Genomic DNA, 13,466 nt, shown 5'->3' with positions numbered 1-13,466 from the left:
TAAAGCGTCCAGGAGATTTTCATCAAGTTTAAATGATTTTGATCCTATTTGAACAATTTTGACTAAGTTAAAAAATATATTAAATATCAGAAAGGAAGCTTTAAAAAATCTCTCTTATAGTAAAATGTTAATTAAAATTTGAAATATATTTATTAGGGAGTAATGCATATAGTTGGCTACATAAAATATCAGGAAAGTGATTAAGTTATTTTTTTTCTAAAATTACTAAGATTGTTGTGTATATATTCTCTAGGACAATTTCCTCCTCTTTCATCCCTTTTAGTGATATAAAATCGAGCATTCGAGTGATCGCAAAGAAAAGAACCTGTAAGTTTCTTTTTATCTTTTATACATATTTTTTGTAAAAAGAAATTTTCTTTATGATTCTTGTGCACGAGTTATTTTCACGGAGAGTTAATCTAGAGACGTTCTTCGCTCTTCATATATTTTCTTTATTGAAATTATAAAAGTAGATATAACAATTAAATCTTTACGCAAGTAAGTGAGATTGTATAGATCCTCTTATATTATTAGATTCGTTCTCATACGATATCATCTTCTATTGTACTATCGTCGCTATTAAGTCTTTTTTATTTTTTTTCTTGATTAATAGATATATTTATCATGGTTTAACAATATTAAGTGAGACATTCATCAATCACCTAACAAAGTAAAATTTCTCTTAAAGATATGACAATCGAGCTAATAACGAGCTGAACTTCATGAGCTTAGTAATTTCAAAATAAATTGAGCTCGAGCCTTGTGATAAAAGTTCGATTCGAGTTCGAGTCGAGCTCAAATCTAAATATAACTTAAACGAATCGAGTTTTAGCTTAATATTGTTTACATCCCTAAAAAGAAGTAATTACCGCGAGAAAATTCAACACTCGGAGGCCTAGAAGCAAACTATTTCTCCAAAACATGAAAATAGAAAACGACCCCGGGACCTTTGCCCAAATGTGCACTTAAATTTATGAAATTCTTAAAACACACGTCTAACTTTAAATATTTTTTAAAGGCCGTACTTGTTTTCCAATTTATTTCTCTCGTCATTCACTATAGTATTACTGCATTCAAAGAATATTATTGTGGTATTGGATTTCAAAAAACAATACTATTACAAAATTATGTTTTAAAATCAACACCATTTTAATATTATATAAATCTTAAAGATCGTCATTACAATAGTTGTATAAGTGCGTCTTGTTCTTTGTCTAATAGTTAATGGGAATGGGATGGGTCAAATAACAAAAAAATAAGTGTGCGATTTGAAAAATCTGAAATTTAAGGGGTGACTTTTGAACTTGTAAGTAGGCGAAATTGTATCGGTGTCTCGGCTCCCTTTCCCTTCATAGTACGTAGTAGTCAAAGACTTATCAATCGATCGAGATTGAGTCGCACTCGCCAGAGATCGTGTAGAGCTCCGTCTCCGATTCCGTCCACCAACATGGAGCTAGCGGCGGCGGCGCATCCATCGCAGTCGAGCATTTTCTTAATGGCGTCTTCCGTCGCCGAGAAGCCTCAAGCTTCTGATGAACCCGCGCCTCCCTTCCGTTCATGGCGACTACTTGGTTTTACCTGATCTATGAAATTGACTTGTGCTAGGGTTTCATGAGAGTAAGCCGTGCATGTTCATCTTCTAAAAGAACGACCTTTCTTTCAAGGCACATTCCATGATACCCTTTTTTTTTTTTATGCTTGTTGTTTTGCCTTCGCACTGCCTACTCTCGACAACAGTTACGTTCCTTTTTTCTATTCAAGAATGGGTCTCCTCAGTAGCTGTTTCCTGCTTCTCCTTTTGGCGGCCTCCTTCGGCGCTTCAATTGCCTGTTCCAATGGAGAATGCCAGGCAAGTGCAGTTTTGCTAGTTGTTTTTAGCTTTGCTCTTTGCTGCCTGTATTCTGCTAGCAAGTTCTAAGGGAAATTTATTTCTTTTAGAGAAGAATTTCTATTTCAGTTAAACACATTTGGGGCGAAACTTTATGCAGTTACTTGATGGTTGCTCTTCGGACAGTGATTGCCAGGCAGGTTTGTATTGTTTCTCCTGCGGTCTCTTTAATTCAGTGTGCGTGCGACAAACTGCATCGGATCAATTCAAGATTGTGGTATGTTTCTTTTTTGTACACTCAATTTCTTCTCTTATTGCTAAATTAATTAAGACGGCTTCTTCTTTGCTATTCATAGTATGTCTCTACCGGTTGATCGTTATAACTAAGTTTTTATTTGCTTGTTGTAACCTGCATGTTATAGTTTGAATTACTCAATCATGTCACCCAGTATTAGAAGATAAGTGAAAAAAACAATATTATGCTCCACAATATGAGTAGCCTTTGTCTTCTTTTACTACAATAAAAAATAAGGATTTTTGTTGTGGATATCTAGGATATATTTTGATACGATTAGTTGTATCAAAATTGTGAAGTGATAATTATACACAATTCATATTTGAATTGTGTATCAAGCTCATATTCTTTGTTTCAGTTATTCACTTAATGTGGTGTGAATATAAATTGATTAAAAACAAAAAGATGCCATACTATGTCTCTACCTGTTGATTGTTATAACTAAGTTTTTATTTGCTTGTTGTAACCTGCATGTTATAGTTTGAATTACTCAATCACGTCACCAAGTATTAGAAGATAAGTGGAAAAAACAATATTATGCTCCACAATATGAGTGGCCTTTGTCTTCTTTCACTACACTAAAAAATAAGGATTTTTGTTGTGGTGCATATCTAGGATATATTTTGATACAATTAGTTGTATCTAAATTGTGAAGTGATAATTATACACAATTCATATTTGAATTGTGTATCAAGCTCATATTCATTGTTTTAGTTATCCACTTAATGTGGTGTGAATATAAATTGATTAAACCAAAAGATGCACTGAAAAATTTTGTTCATGTGTTTATTTTGTTGGATTTACATAATATTCTTGTTATGTCCATTATAAGAAGCATGTCCCTGTTTAATGTCTTTGGTAATTTAGTGTGGTAACTAATATTGTGTCACCAGCAACCACATTTTTTCTTGAAGGAAAGGATTCATCTTACCGGATTTTATCAATAAGTGAAAGATACATAGAATGGTGAAATGGCTTGTAGTAGCTTTCAAAAATTAACTTGTCTCAAAGTCATTTCATCGTTCCATTTCATGTCTTTTAGTAACCAAGTTACTTCTTTTGGTTTCTTTGATACAGAATACCTCCTTGCCCTTTAATAAATATGCATTTCTCACAACCCACAATTCTTTTGCCATTACTGGAGAACCTTCTCGAACAGGAATCCCACGAATTACCTTTGCAAATCAAGAGGACAACGTCACTCAACAATTAAACGTAAGGCTCTAATATATCTGAATATTCTACCTGCTGTCTCTTTAGATTTTCTTTTTGACATTATTGTATTGTAATCCTTCAACTGGCAGAATGGTGTTAGAGCTTTAATGTTAGACACATATGACTTTGAAGGTGACATATGGTTGTGCCATTCAAATGGTGGAGAATGCAATGCTTTTACCGCTTTTGTAAGTATACATTATAGAAATTTGGCATTTTATTACCCATCTATTTTGTTTGTCAGTTTACTTTGTTTTTATTTCTATTCATCTTTCAATTTGCTATCCTTAGTTGGTGAAGTTAGCGTCTACCAGCCAAAAAATCTTTAGTCTCGATCATGTTGAATCTCTGAGAGTGGAATTGGTAATAACAAAATAAAAAGGAAAAAATTATTGAAGAAAATAATATTAAAAATATAAGATTTCAATTAAATCATCTTATTGTTATGCAATTATTATTGCATAATACTCTTATGGATTATAATAATGTTATCTATTACTGATGTTCTTTTTCTATTCAATCATTACTTTTTCTTATATGCATTATTAGTTCAAATATTAGCTAACTTTAAATAGTTATATGATTTTATCTAATAATTATACAATTATTATGAGTACTTTTATTTTTTATGTTAGTAATGTTTTTCATCTAAATAAACTAAATAGTAGAATTAAATAATTCTAATTTGTGATGTATAAATGTGATTCCAAGGTGGTGATAAATAAAATCCATGGCACTGAAGATCCTCTATGGTCATGCAAAATGTTTTATGTTATTCTCTTTTGGTCGAATATATGTTTTTATTTAATCATGCATGTGTGCCGCACACATAAAGAATTGTATCTAATTATGCTAGATTTAACTGCACTTGTCTTTTGTGGTTTGAGTTGACAACTGACCAGCTGAGATGGATGAGCTAAACATGGGCTGTGCTCGAAACCATACTATTGTCTACTACAATTTTGTTTGTTCTGCAAAGGCAAAGTGCTAATGACATACATCTTTTTCCAGGAACCAGCTATAGATACTATGAAGGAAATTGAGACATTCTTGTCTTTGAATCCATCAGAAATTGTCACATTGATCTTAGAAGACTATGTTAAGACTCCAAATGGATTAACAAAACTTTTCAATGATTCGGGTTTGCTGAAATACTGGTTCCCAGTTTCCAACATGCCCACAAATGGTCAAGACTGGCCTTTTGTAAGTGACATGGTTGCAAAAAACCAGCGTTTGATTGTCTTTACGTCTAGAAAATTCAAGCAACATACAGAAGGGATAGCCTATCAGTGGAACTACATGGTTGAAAACCAGTGTAAGCATCCTCTTGAAAATGTGATTGAGCTCATGAAAATATGATATGATTTGCATTCCTCTGGAAAAATTCTCTTGTTTTTTCATGGATGGATGGTGCCCTTTGTCGCTCACTTTTGCACTTTCTGTTGATCCTCTCTTCTTTGGGCATTTCTGTATTGAAATCGTTTATAAATATTTTCAGTGCACAATAACCTGGAAACACCTAAAGTTATGAATAATGTTTGATTTTGTTACAGAATTCTCGAATGATATTGAAACTTTTACCTTGAGGTATGTATCATTTACTTTTATCTACAAATTCCTTAGTATTCTTCTTTAAAATGCTGTAGATGGAGATGGTGGCATTAAAGCTGGGACATGCTTCAACCGTGCTGAATCTGCTCCTCTAAATGACACAAACAAATCTCTTGTTCTAGTTAATTATTTCCCCTCAACACCAATTCGGCAAATTGCATGTGAGCACAACTCCGAGCCACTCTTTGATATGCTAATTACATGCCATGGTGTAGCAAGCAACCGATGGGCAAACTTTGTGGCGGTTGATTTTTACAAGGTAAGTTAGATGGCTTTTTCCCCCCTATTATTGCAATAACACATGATACACATTAATTGAGCATGAATCACAAGGAGACTCATAAAGCAATATTAAATACCTAATCCTGTAATCATGAGCATCAAGAGATGTTTCTTAATAGATCCTACTTTTGAATTTATCAAGTTAGTGTTGTAAAAATCAATGCCATCCATTAGGTTCATCCGCCCCGAGCATGGTTGAGTTGGCTATTGTGGGGTAGATATTGCTACAATGGGCAAAGGGTCGAATCTTGGCTAAGCTGAGAAAAATGCCCTCCTCGCAGTGGCCAACTGCAACTTCCTGATTTACCTTCTCACAGATTGCCGTGGAGCCGTCGTTGGGGCCACTAGGGTGGTGGATTCCACTTTTTGCTACAATTGTTACAATTGATGCACTTATTATAGACTGCAGGAGTTGTATGCATCTAGACATTGAATTGTTCTAAAAGAAAGGGAATGATAAAAACGAGAATTCTAATCTCTAAACATCAAATTCATTTGCAGAGAAGCGATGGAGGAGGAGTGTTTGAGGCAACAGATATGCTTAATGGAAAATTGCTATGTGGACGTTCTGATGTTCATTTATGTACTGTAAGTTCTTCAATTATGTTTTTGCTGATTTTTTTTACAAGTTGCAAAACTAGGAGTGTAAAATTCTGTGTACACGGTCCTGAATTTCACTTTATGAAAACTAAAACATTTATCAAATATGTTCACTGTTTCAATTGCTTGTGGTATTCCATAGACCACAAGTTCCTTCACGATACTTGACTGCGAGCTTTTTTTCATGGCCAATTTGTTCATATTTTGGATACATATATTCAACGTTTAGCTAAAGTAAGACCAATGAGATCTCATGGCTTTTTGTGTAGGATTCTTTATTCAATTATAACTTATTTCTGGATGTGAGTTTGTCTGGTTTTATTATGACCACATGTAGACACTGACGAAATCAAGGAACCTAGATCTCTAATGCTTAATAAAGTTCAGAGTTATCGTGTCCCTGAACATTGATAGTGTCCACATTTAGCTGATTCCAACTCATTTTCCACCTTTTATTAAAAAAAAGTTCAAATGCTCCATTGTTGGAATTCAGTGAACTGGATCATTTTGTTCCGAGCGAAACTGGTCATTAGTTACTTCAATGCTTAGAGATTGAAAATTATAGCACTGTTTTAATTTTCATTCGTATTCATCTTTTTCTATTACCTTTGTCCATGTAGGCCGGCTCTCCTTCATGAACTGGTCCGTTGCTGCCAGCAATGTCGACGCTTTTTTGTGTAGCAAAGAACTGCAGAACATCACTACTGGTATAAGATGGATTTCCTCTTTTCTCTCTGAATTAAGAAAAAATAACTGCTGCGTAGTCAAAATTAGTATCACAACATTCCAATATCAACTATGGACAGAAAAAAAAATCACTTTTAAACATTTCTTCGATATCACTTGGTTAAATCATTTCTTTACAGATGTGCTAAATTCATAGAAGAATGAATTTTGTGTGAGGATAATTTGAGCTCAATAATTTGTGGTTATTTACACCTTGGGACCTCAAAATGTCTCGATAGGTCATCGATATGAAGGAGCCCATCGAGTTACATGAGGACAAAATCCCATAAATACAAATCGGTGCTCTTGTATAACGGGACAATTTAGATGGAGAGAGCAAGTCAATTTATGTCTGAAGATGTTGCCTTTAAGCAATAATTCAAGTAAACCTTGAAACTTGAGGTTTGAGTAGTATCATTAATCCCGGGATCTCGCATCGACAGGAGTTTTGTATGATGTTAAGTAGTATCATTAATTCCGGGATCTCGCATCGACAGGAGTTTTGTATGAGGTTTAAGTAGTATCATTAATCTTGGGATCTCGCATCGACAGGAATTTTGAGTTTTGTATATCGGACTGTTTTTTTTTTTTTTAATCTCCAGTATCATATTTAGGCTTTATGGAAGGACAATAGATCGGATTTTTTTTTTTTTTTTTTTTTTATATCTCTAGTATCATATTTAGGTTTTATGGAAGGACAATAGATCGGACTTTTTTTTTCTTTTTTTTTTTTATCTCAAGTATCATATTTAGGCTTTATGGAAGGACAATAGATCTCCAGTAGTATTTCAGATTTTTGGGAAATTAAACAAACACAGACTGCACATGGGACCTCCTGCCCATCTCTATGAAACTTCGCTGACTACGGCGTGGGGGATTCCAGACAGCTTAAGGACATTTAGGAGCACATAACACCTCAAGAACACAGAAACATGACCATTGGATAGAAAAATTTAGGTGGCACTCAGGACTGTCCCCAAATTATATGATACCTGACACATCATATGATCTTTGTCATGATAAACACACATGTATCTTTCATAGCCCACTCGATCTCTCAAGAACACAACAAACCATGGCCATTGGAATAGAAAAAACATAAGTGGTACTCGAAACTATCTGCAAATTATGAGGTCTCTGATACATCATGGATCTCAGAGCCATGGCAAACACTCATGTATCTACATTGCTCACTCAATCTCTCATGTTTGTCGTTGTTTAGGGAGAATAAGTGTTGTTGCAGTGCTTAAGATGCAGTGCTTGATATTGCTGTTTTCCTCTTGATAACTTCGATATTTGTAGTTGCAAAGACAGGCAAGCCATCTGAGAGATCTTCTTGGGCATAGATATTCTTCAGTTCGAATAGATCATCATCGCCATCTTCCTCGTCGTCATGATTGATCTCTTCTCTCCTGGCCCTGGTAAAGTGAGTAAAATCTTTGCTTGCCCGTTCGAATGGCAGTTGATGATGGCCTCGATGGAACCAATCTCGTCGAAGGCGGCCATCACTGATGGGCTTGTTGATCACCCACTTGCTCTCCTCGCCGCCGGGCCTGCTTCCCCAGGTCTCGAAATCACTCAAGGTGATTCCTTTCTGGCTGCTGGGGCTCGCAAAGCTGCTACTGCCACAGAAATTGGCACTGCTCTTGCTGCTTTGATAACTGAGAGCGTCGCTTCTTCTTCTTCGTCGTCGTCTCTCACTCTGCTCTGCACTGCAATTCTGCATTTCTTTGCCCTCCTTGGCTTTCTCCCCGGCGGTGGAACTGGGGTTCAAGCACTTGAGCGTCTTCCTGGGAGTGGCTTGGTTGAAGAAATGGTTGAGATAACTCACAAGCTTAGCCCCCGGAGAGCTCGGTCGCTTCCACTTCTTCTCCTTGACTCGTGGAGGCGGCGGCGGCGACGGACCCACATCGCCTCCTAATCTTCGCTGTTGCACTCCATAAGGCACCTCCCTTTCCTCAGTCGCCAAACTGAGGCCACGGGAGCCAACGAATCCGCCAGCCATGCCATCAATGGCGCCGGAGAAGTACCTCGTGGCCTCAAACACATCGAGTTCATCCGACTCATACTCGTAAGGGCTGTTCATCTCCGAAAACCCCTCACTGACTCCAGGCCTTCCTGCTCTGCATGGTATATATAAGATATTTCTGTGGTGAGTGGTGCTTAAAGAACACTAATGGTGGATAAGAGGAGACTTTGTTAGGCTACTGCTGCACCACTTCAATTAATCATCATTAGCAGTAACCTAATGGAAGCTTCAGTTGCCTTATCCTCATATGCCATGAGTGATGAGTGACTGAGTGCGAGCAAGTAGGTCTGCTTCTTCTCTTTCTCCATTAATTGGGCTGTCTCCCTCACACAGTGCCAAAACATTGAACTGTTGCTGGCCTTATCCCTAGGGGGTTTATTTCCTTGTCGTACAGTCCCTACACTAGAAGCTCCATGCCACTGCAGCCAGAACTTTTGCCTTTGCTGCGAATCATAATTGTCTCTACCACTGTGCAGGCGAAGAAGTGAGGCTGAGTGGGGGTGGAGGGGATAGAGGAGGACGCAGAGGCCATGACTCAGTTGGATAAACCTCTTTGTGTAGATGAAACAAGGGGTGTCACTTGTCGAGCACTGACAGGAATGTTGCTGTGGGAGCTTGGTGCATGGATGATTCTGTGTCTCCTGATGGATCCCAAGCAAGCTCTTTGTTGGACCATCAAGGGTTGTGGGAATCTGGTGTTCCCCTCTCTGGTCGGGAGGGAGATCTTCTGGTCTAGGATTTTAGATCATTTCTGGATCCTTGCATATTCATTGGATGGATGGACTGTACCTCACCTGTTAAATAGGTGGGGTCTAGTTCATCCCATCAATGAATATCCAAGGTCTCTTCTGGTCCAGAAGATTCTGGACCAGAGAATCTCTGCCTCTCTGGTCGACTCGACTTGCTTACGAGCTAGTCAAATCGGAAAGCTGGCTTGGGCCATTGTTTCTTTTGTGAGGTGTGGGGAAATTGCGGAAATTTGATGTCCCTCGTGTCACATGTTAGAAAGCTGGATCGATTCAACTCACTTGCGAGTTAGTTAAATCGGGAAGAAGGCTCAGGATCTTGACTATGATCTTGTAGAGCACCATCAAAGATAGTGTTTCTTTGGTGAGGTGTAGGAAATTAGAAAGTCTGGTCAACTTAGCTCACTCACGAGTTAGTCAAATTGGAAAGAAGGCTCAGGATTTTGATGGTCAGTCAAAGCACATCTAGTCGAGTTGTGTGATCTTGTAGAGCAGCATCAAAGCAAGTATTTCTTTTGTGAGGTGTGGAAAAATTGTGGGAAGAAAGCTTGGTCAACTCAGCTTACTTGCTGAGTTCGTCAAATCGGGAAGAAGGCATAGGAACTTGACTATGATCTTGTAGAGCACTATTAAAGCCCGTGTAATTGTAAAATACCGAAAAATAGGCGAATATTAATAAGGGAATTTTCCGGAATTTTTGGAAATTTTTCGAGAATTTTTCGGAGCTCGTATGGACAAGTTAACGGAGATAAAAATGAGGCCCGGAAAAGCCTGTTTAGGCTATCCATTTAAATGAGGAAAAGTTAAATTTCTTAATTCCTTTTCCTTATTTATTCTTTTTCTTTGTGTCGCCGTTCACTCTTTCTTCCCCGTGCGAACCCGAGCCCTAATCGCACGGCAGTTCCTCCATCTTCTTCTTCATTTTCTTCCTCCCGAGCCGTACACCCGAAGCCGCCTTCTTCCTCTCATCTCCCTCGCGCGACGCCAACCCTAATCTGCCGGGCCGCCGACCACGCCTCATCCCGATCCTCTCCTCTTTGCGCCAGCCGTGCCCTAGATCCACCGCCGGCCACAACTCACAGAGCTGACGCCGAGCAGTGCCGGCGATCCATCCTTTGCCCTAGACTCACTCAGCACCGCCGGCCTTCTCCACGTTGAGCTCTGCACAGAGCCGACCGCTGACCTAGCACCGTCGCCGACCCCTCTCCTCTCCTCTCCTCTTACCGCCGATCACAGCCGACGCTGAGCCCTAGCCACCGACGCCCGTCGCCCTAGCCATGGAGATCCCGAGCATTGGCCGCCGACTCTTGACCCGAGCAGCACCGCCGATCCTTTGCCTCTGCCCTAGCCTCCAACCGCGTGCCCTATTTGATCTTGGAGGTAAGTTTTGGTTTGGAATTAGGTTATGGTTGGGCAGTATCTCCACTCATGAACTTGATCATCTCCTTGCTGCTAATCTAGGTCACGGATTGGTGAGGTTTTGTATATTGTGGGTGTTTTGATTTCCGGCAGTAACCCCATCCTGCAGCGGCTTGTGCCAGCGCCAACAGTGGCTAGGTAGTGAGGTAAGGAGTAGAGAGTTTGATCCTTGTTGTAGATTCTGTGTTGTTTGGACTACTGTAATGATTTTTGAGTTCCATTCTAATCTGGACACTAAAATGTAGGGTATTTGATTTAGAGGGCAGCACCATTTACCTCGTTTTCAGTTAGGTTTATTGGCTGCAAGTTATCTTCGGTTGTGGATTCACATTACGGCTGTGAATTGAGGTACGGTATAGGGTTTTATTTTGATCATGTTGTTGATGATTGATGGATTTGTTAATAACTAATGTTAACCTAGGTACATGTATTGAATTAGGGCTAAATCGAGTAAGATGCTATGACTACCATGCTTATTGCAAGTCCTAATTCGAATGGATTAATTAGAAACGATTGAGGAGTTAAATGATTCAATTAGGGTTTATAATTGAATCTGGGTTTCTATTAGCTTCTCGAGGTTTTGATTTAGTTAATTTATTTATATATAATTAGCTAAATTTGGATGCATGTACTACAGGACTTTGATTCGAGACGGTATCTCGACGGGTATCTCGATTAGCGTATTGGATCATTTTATCGGAGGCGGGTACTTTTGACTTATTGTCTTTGATATGCTTAGTAATGAAATTAACAAGTTGCATTAATTGTGTTTTCTTATTTGTTTCGGTTAATCACTGCCCGATACATGTTACTTGTTTGATTGATTGTTTGTTGGCATTTCGTGTTGGTACCTATCTGATTTCACATGCTCATGGGTAGTGATATAACCATGTTTCACATGTTCAGGACCTAGGTTTGATACCTTATTGATCAGTATATCTTGATTTGATCTATTCACTATGGTGCCCATTGTTATATGTCCAGAGGTTGGTTTAGTATATTACCATGCTTAGTGACATGCACCATTTGCATGATCGCATGCTGTGCGATAGATTGCTCCATTATTGTCGAGCACTTTGCCAGTTTTCATCACTGTTCGGTGCTCCGTTGTGACGCTCATGGGTAGCGTGACACAGCGTGGTAGCACGTCAGTTTGACTCTTCCGGTGCTCCGTTGGTCCGCTCATGGGTAGTGTGACGCAACGTGTAGCACGTTAGAGATTCCTCCCCGTCATAGTGTACCGGGAGATGAGAGCATTGCGCTCTCCCATTTATGATTTGGGGTAGGAGTATGTATGTACTCCGACAGCATCCCGTCCACTCGATCACTCATCAGGAGTAGTGTTGCAGAGTGCACGGTCGTCACAGCCCTACCCACTTGGTCCCACTTATGTTGTGAGTTGGCTGACTGGCGTCAGGGGTGACCATGACATTGACATCATATGCATGATGCATTTATTGTTTGTGATTGTGTTTGCTGCATTTATATGCTGCATATTGTTTGGATACCTATGATTGACATGCATACAGGTCTTCTATACCTTTCGGACTGTTTGTCCTTATACCAGGTCCTGGTTAGTACAGATTCTCTCCTGTCTACTTCGGTTTGCATTTATCTTTATTTTTATCAGGAGACTGTACGCATGATTAGTGCTAGGTGTTATTTCTTTACTTTGCATATCAATTGTACCTGCTGAGTGTTGGACTCACCCCGCCTCCATTGTTGTTATTTTCAGGTTGATGCTGTCAGGAGAGAGTTCCAGTCGCTAGTCCCCACTGCATGTAGTGCTAGATTCCCTGCAGACCTCGAGGATTGATTGACTTTTGAGTTTTCTTCTTGTTTGTCTATGTTTAGACTTGATTTGTTTGATACTTGGACGTTGTTTTTATTTTTGTGATGTCGATGGATTTTATTTGGTCTTATTTTACTACATGCCTGCCGGGTCGGCATAAGAGGTGAGTTTCGTCGGATTTGAGTTTTACGAGTGTAGTTGAGTAGGGTGGTTTTCGAGTCAGAGTATTACTACTTTGTTTGATTATATATAACTGCGTGGATGTTTGTGTGGTTGTGTTATATTTATTGTTATTATTCCAGTCGCATGTGGCTGAGGTATGGAGATATGTAGAAAGTTTCAGATTGTCCGCCGTACAGGGAAGATGTTACCGAAATTTCTTCGGACGAGGACTCCTCTGGGGCGTGACAGTAATTGTGGGAATCTGGTATCCCTCGTGTCACACATTAGAAAACTCGGTCGACTCAGCTCATGAACGAGTATACTCGTGGAGGGAACTCAATCTCTTTTAAATGTGGTAGTTAAACGAGAGGCAAGTTGTATCATCTAGTAGACACCATCTAGCTCAAAGTGTGCATGTATCACACGATCCGATTTGATTCTCGAAATGGCTACCGACAAGGGAATAGATAGAAGACTTAGCTCGCGAGCTAACCACTGGCTCTCGCTTGCCTTGCGATTTCTATCTTGAATGGTTGGCCATGAGGTTTCTGCTGCATAAAGAAGGGGTTTTGTCTATATGAGTTTGACAACTACAGTGACCATGACAAACAGTTTGTTCCTCTTCACATAGAGTGGTTTGCAAGACATGGATTTTGTATAATATTTATATTTATAACATTTGCATCAAAATTCAGTTATATGTCTTAAGCAAGAAAGAAAGAGAAAGGTGGGAAAAATATATATTATTTGGACATGTATAT

General features: G+C 38.9%; 1 protein-coding gene across 5 annotated transcripts; it reads left to right on the top strand.

Annotated features, from left to right (window-relative positions):
* The first annotated feature begins 1,341 nt into the window (after nucleotides 1-1,341).
* On the top strand, nucleotides 1,342-12,542 carry LOC122041320 (PI-PLC X domain-containing protein At5g67130-like). Of its 5 annotated transcripts, none has more exons than XR_006128957.1 (10): nucleotides 1,342-1,664; nucleotides 1,762-1,849; nucleotides 1,989-2,105; nucleotides 3,201-3,338; nucleotides 3,428-3,526; nucleotides 4,350-4,653; nucleotides 4,985-5,208; nucleotides 5,733-5,819; nucleotides 6,452-6,538; nucleotides 11,389-11,454. XR_006128957.1 is itself a non-coding variant. In XM_042600961.1 (9 exons), the coding sequence occupies exons 2-9, from the start codon at nucleotides 1,763-1,765 to the stop codon at nucleotides 6,467-6,469; spliced, it is 1,074 nt and encodes a 357-aa protein (XP_042456895.1). In that variant the 5' UTR covers nucleotides 1,343-1,617; nucleotides 1,738-1,762; the 3' UTR covers nucleotides 6,470-6,686. The 5 variants fall into 5 exon arrangements, 2 of the variants coding, with proteins under 2 accessions (XP_042456895.1, XP_042456894.1); XR_006128956.1 differs by lacking the exon at nucleotides 11,389-11,454 and adding an exon at nucleotides 6,797-7,112; XR_006128955.1 differs by lacking the exon at nucleotides 11,389-11,454 and adding an exon at nucleotides 12,487-12,542 and having other exon boundaries at nucleotides 1,343-1,664.
* The last annotated feature ends 924 nt before the right edge of the window (nucleotides 12,543-13,466 follow it).

Source organism: Zingiber officinale, chromosome 2A, assembly GCF_018446385.1.
Source record: "Zingiber officinale cultivar Zhangliang chromosome 2A, Zo_v1.1, whole genome shotgun sequence".
Lineage (NCBI taxonomy): Eukaryota > Viridiplantae > Streptophyta > Magnoliopsida > Zingiberales > Zingiberaceae > Zingiber > Zingiber officinale.
Note: the sequence above shows the minus strand (reverse complement) of the source record. Positions and strands in the feature narration are given on the sequence as shown.

Excerpts from the sequence above, each read along its gene's own strand:
- LOC122041320 (XM_042600960.1), top strand. The coding sequence starts at position 1,612 with ATGAGAGTAAGCCGTGCATGTTCATCTTCTAAAAGAACGACCTTTCTT. Across the intron at positions 1,665-1,761 it reads AGAACGACCTTTCTTTCAAG|AATGGGTCTCCTCAGTAGCT; the intron begins GCACATTCCATG and ends TTTCTATTCAAG. Across the intron at positions 3,339-3,427 it reads ACGTCACTCAACAATTAAAC|AATGGTGTTAGAGCTTTAAT; the intron begins GTAAGGCTCTAA and ends TTCAACTGGCAG.